General features: G+C 35.7%; 1 protein-coding gene across 1 annotated transcript; it reads right to left on the bottom strand.

Moving 5' to 3' along the window:
- Positions 1 to 552: 552 nt before the first annotated feature.
- On the bottom strand, positions 553 to 939 carry LOC110680926 (tubulin beta-3 chain-like; the record flags this gene model as incomplete). The annotated part of the gene is made up of 1 exon (XM_021856708.1): positions 553 to 939. A coding segment is annotated over one exon (387 nt), but the record flags the coding sequence as incomplete, so codon positions are not given.
- Positions 940 to 5,448: the final 4,509 nt, after the last annotated feature.

Genomic DNA, 5,448 nt, shown 5'->3' with positions numbered 1-5,448 from the left:
TGGAAATATTTTCAGCAATAATAACATTGATTGAACTAGTATGACTCGGAAGAACAACTTATTCATGAAAGAAGACAAATTTTGTGATTAAAACATTAGCAGCACTAACTCCAATAATTGTCGATAGTATAACTATGAAGAACAGCCTCCGATATAAAGAAAGGATAATCTATGAAGAAAAATTTGCCAGTTATATGATGATGATGATGATGATTATTTAGCCACCATCAGCGCAAGGATTACCTATGGCTGCAGAATCATACCGGGATGGTATGATCTACCTGATGGTTTGTTGTAGCAGGGCTAGTTAATATCTTTGAAGACCTTTGGAAGACAACACTAAGGCTGTTTTCTCATGATAAAAGGCTGGCGACCCCACGCACTTTCATCCAGTCAACAGTTCAATTAACTCCCTTAGGCTACCCCTCCCCAATACCCAATATATAGTAATATATCATATATAGTGTTATTAAAGTATCTCACCGTAAAATTATAGAAATAAAGAAATTAAAAATTATACTCATCCATATTCATCCTTCAGATTCTCCATCATCAATGTTCCCAATCCGGATCCGGTTCCACCGCCAATCGAATGCACCATTTGGAACCCCTGGGAACAATCACAACCTTCCACCATTTTCGGGCCACATTCATGATCCTGTCCAACATTTCGGCGCCTTCCGTGTGGTAGCCTCGGGCCCAATTGTTCCCAGCTCCTAGCATCCCGTTGACCATACTTTCCGGGGAAAAGAGCTGCCCGAAGCGGCTGCATTTCAAACCGACCATCGCACCCGGCTCCAGATCGGCGAAGATTGCCCTTGGTACTAAATTGCAGCAGGGAGCTTCCTCAAAGTACACGTTGATCCGTTGAAGTGGCAGAAAGTGTTTCCCTATAAACTGGCCGCGCTCGTTTAGGCAGTGCTCCTCGCAGATAGTTTCCTAGAATGTTTGGGCGATTTTGTTGCCACATTGTCCAAGATGAAGAGTAACGATTTCACGCATAACTGGAAATTCTGAGTTGCAGGCTGGCCGAAACTTATTTTTTTGGGGTTTTTAAAAAGAATTTTCCAAATTTCTGACTACTGACGGAAATTATCACATGCCTACTATGAAGAAAAATTTGCCAGTTATATGTGTACAATCAAATTCAAAAGATGAGCATCAAGTCGTGTACAGTGTCGTTCTTATTCTTGGAACTACGCCTTAACACCAATTCTTTTCTTAGTTTTCTAGGAACACATCCACAGTTATTGAACAAAAGTTTGCTTTGGCCAAATAAGTCATTTTGAATTATATGTGCACAATACACGAGCACGATTATACTTCATGGCCAAGGAAAGAAAACTTAAAGATTCTGGATCAGCTAGGAAGCAAACTCAGACACCTTCAGCATGAGTTTGCTCTATGGTCACCGAAGTTGCCACAAAGCTAATGGTCCTGTACAGCATTGTCATGCTGATCATTTGATCCAGTTTTAAAAAAGAAATTGAGAAGGGATTCACAACTATAGGACAACTGCAATGCAACTGCATTTCCAAGGACACACTTTTGATCTCTGAAACCCTTCACAAGAATGAAAAAGTAAACTCACTTTTCACATCGATTATTTCAATTTTCATTTTGAAAATTATGCCTATTGTCCATTATACCTAACGTCCATTATGCCAAACATCCATTATGTCAATCGTTCATTATGCCTAACGTCGTGCACCCGAATTTAGTTGGTCGGCGTGTTAAACGTGTTAAACGAGTTAAAAAATTACAAAGTGTTAGACTTTAAGTCCATTTTTCTCAAAATATTCACAATGTCACTTGGTCCACTCTGACTTAACGCCGGCCAATTCTCCCTGGAGTTTTTCCAAAGACTTCTCAACAAGTTCCCTCAAATTCTTGTAGAGATTTCGTATTTATATTTCGAGATTTCCTTCGGAAGATATTACAGTAGGTTCATCACAACTACATTAAGTGTTTGTTTTGATGTCCACCAGGAATTTTGTCAAAGTAAATTGTCTAGCATTTCTTCCGAAATCAAACGTGTGATTTTCTTAGATCCCCCCACTGATGTTTAATTTTTCTCAGGAATCCTGAAACAGATTCCTTAAACAGCATTTTTTTCTGAGGTTTGTTGAGAATTATTTCAAACATTTTTAGGATTTTTTTTAGGTTTAGTTTAATTCCCGGGATCCTGGGATTTCATAGATTTTAAATAAAACAAGTATTTTTTTGTTGAATCCGAAGTAAATTTTTAACAATTCAGCTTTTTACACGCTAGCAATAAATCAACAAGGGGTGAATCAATTTCGATATTTGTTGCCTACAGATTTTATAGTTAAGTCTTAGCAGGCTTTTATGATTTAAGAGTTTCTGTTGTTGATTAAACTGTCATTATGTTTCACCCGATATGTTTTGCAACTGCATTATCCTCGTATTCAACTTTCTATATTTATTGACATAAACCATTTTCTTATTATCTTCAAATATTTTGTTTAATTTTAGACAATCAATAATTAGGATCCATTATAAGTTTCCTGGTGCTAACGTGTTCTCATACAATTTTTGGATAGTCGGACTAATTGGTGTGGATTGTGGAAAGCTCACGAATAAAAGCGCACAATATTCCGCTTTTCTAAGGAAGCAAGGCACTAATTAATTGGCTATCAAGAAATCAAAACTCGAACATTTTGCTTGAACTTGCAAAAAACTGAAAGCATTGTATGGAAATCAACAGGTTTCACCTTCTAAGCAATGAAACTATTATCCATTTTTTAGGTCCATGGCAAGGGGCTGTCCATTAATTACGTAAGGGTTTATGGGGGGAGGGGGGGGGGTCTGAGATTTCTTACGCGCCATACAATTTATTTTTAATTTTCATACAAAAAATCTTATCATGGGGGGAGGGGGGGTTGAAATACCTCGAAAATTGTCTTACGTAATTAATGGACCGCCCCCAAGTAGCCGCGCGCTACATTCTCAAGACCTTAGTCTACTTTATCGGACGACCGAAACCCAATTTCCTCGCATTTTAGGATTGGCTAAGAAAATCGTCCTTGAGTGCAATATTATTTTCATCCCCACAACCCTCTTGACGAACATTGAATTTTAAAATTATTAGACATTATTAGTAAAGATGGATGCACTAGTTGCATAACATTATCCACTGCTATTTAAAAACAAATTAAACCAGTTCTCTTGATGATTAATGAAAATTAACGGCCTACGTCCAGGCACATATGTATTTTTGAGTAAATGGAGCATAATACTTCACTCCGTCGATCATTGACGAATCACAATGAATCAAAGCATTTATTGTTCCTACAACAAATTCATAACACATGGTGGTCTATATAAAAATGTTATCTATGATCCAACTATAAAAAAGTTATAGGGTAGGCAAGAAACGACAGAAAGGGGTGATTAAAATATTATGGCTTGCTAGTGTAAAAAGCTGGATAAATGCTTTTAAAATAAAACATACAGAGAAAGTAACTTTCCGAGATGAAATATCAATTATAACATATTTTATTAAAATTGTGAGTTTTGCTTTATTCTGATGATGTAGCAAAGCGAAAATTAAAGCTTACCTTAACTAATTTCGGGTTTCCTGGCGATCTTAATATTAAGGGCCCTATTTTATAAGTCGAGTCGATCAAAAACGACTCGACTGGAGTCACTGTCGACCAAACGTTTCGCTCGACTTGGCTCTTCACTCGAGTTTATCGAGGATTGTCACTCTATGTGACTGGATTACTATGGAGTCGACGGGTGACATCTGAAATATGCATGCTTGCTTTGATCGTCAATGACTTCAGACGAGTCATGTGAGTTCGCTCGAATTACAAAAAAAAACCCTAATTTTAATACAAATCATAATGAAACAATAATTTGCTTCGGACGTTGGAAAAATCATCACAACTTTGAAGAACAAAAGAGAAAGGAAATAAGAAATTTTCTGTAACATTTTGAAAGTAATCTTTGTACCACTTTGACTCATATTCCGAATACTTCAAACTTACAGTCATGCATCTGGCAATAGGCAATCAGTTGATTTTTTAAAAATATGTTTTTTCTTTGCAATATTTAAGTACTGAATTTGTAGGTAGAAGTAATGATTCATCATTATTTTAAATTATTTCTACGTTAAAATTTGAGACAACCTTTTGCTTCATATTCCAAACACCTTGGTTGATATCCTGAATAGCGTGAAAAATAAGTATTCAAATCTAGTATAATTTCTGACTTTGCCCTAAAGTCCATTAGTAGTGTATCCTTCCCGGGGCATCCCGGGACAAAACATCCCAGAATTTGACAAATTTCGGGATAACCTGTTTCCCGAGATATTATTTCTGACATCCTAGGAATCCTGGAATTCCCGAAAAATACATAGAATTTGATGAAAACCACTATGTTTCAATAAAAAAAAACAATGTCATTTTATCTTCAGGATCAAACCATATTTGATAAAATAGAGAACAGTTTAGTAATCATATCCACGGGAAGACAAATTCACCACGTAAGAAACACATATTTTTATTTATCTAGTTGCAAAGTTTTAACGCTTTTATCTTCAACTTATAGGCCTAGGCTGAGAAAGAAAATCTGACAGTACACCTTAACTTTAGTCGATAATTTTCAGTAATTAGCTTTTAGCATGATATTCTACAATACATAGGGCACGTTCATAAATTTCATAACGCTGAAGGGGGTGGGTGGGTGTCCTCGTTGCGTTACAACCCATACAAAAATTTGAAAAATCTTCATACAAAAAGCGTTACGAGGGGGTGGGTGGGTGTCGAAGATGGCCATTTTTAGCGTTATGAAATTTATGAATGAACCCATACCTTCAATGACCTTCTTTTGTTTCAAGGTTACTTTTCAAATCTCTGAAGCAAATTGTTTCAATATTATGACTTATTTGTTAACATAAGCATTAAGGAGAATATGAAAAAAAATCCCTAGCAAAATCATAATTAGTCAAGCTAACTGTTGATTTTTTATATTATATGTGATTTGTTTTGATAACCATCTTATGTTAGATAAATACACTATCTTTTTATCATCCCATAGTGAAAATACATTTATTCAAACTTTAATAAAGATGTTGCTAAAGAAACAAATCCCCTTGCATCAATTTTGTTTGTGATTTTCGCGAATGTTTGCATCCCATATGAAGCTAAACAAGAGCAAACAACCCCATGAATATCTCTTTTACTATCCATCGGATTGATTTGCTCCATTCAACAAATTTCTTTATTGAAGTTTGAAGAATGAGTATTCACTATAGAATGATAAGTTTGTACTTGTACGTGTTTGGAACATTTTTCCAAATTTCTCCATAATAATTTCCATATAAACCTACATTGTCTATGGGCCACCTTTAAGTTACCACCGAAAAAGCGGCAAATTTTAAATAACACTATTGTTATGGTCATGATGGTAAGGAAGGTATGG

The sequence above is a fragment of the Aedes aegypti genome, unplaced genomic scaffold (assembly GCF_002204515.2).
Source record: "Aedes aegypti strain LVP_AGWG unplaced genomic scaffold, AaegL5.0 Primary Assembly AGWG_AaegL5_hic_scaff_2045_PBJ_arrow, whole genome shotgun sequence".
Classification (NCBI taxonomy): domain Eukaryota; kingdom Metazoa; phylum Arthropoda; class Insecta; order Diptera; family Culicidae; genus Aedes; species Aedes aegypti.
The sequence above is the reverse complement of the archived record's forward strand: the minus strand, read 5'-3'. Positions and strand labels throughout refer to the sequence as shown.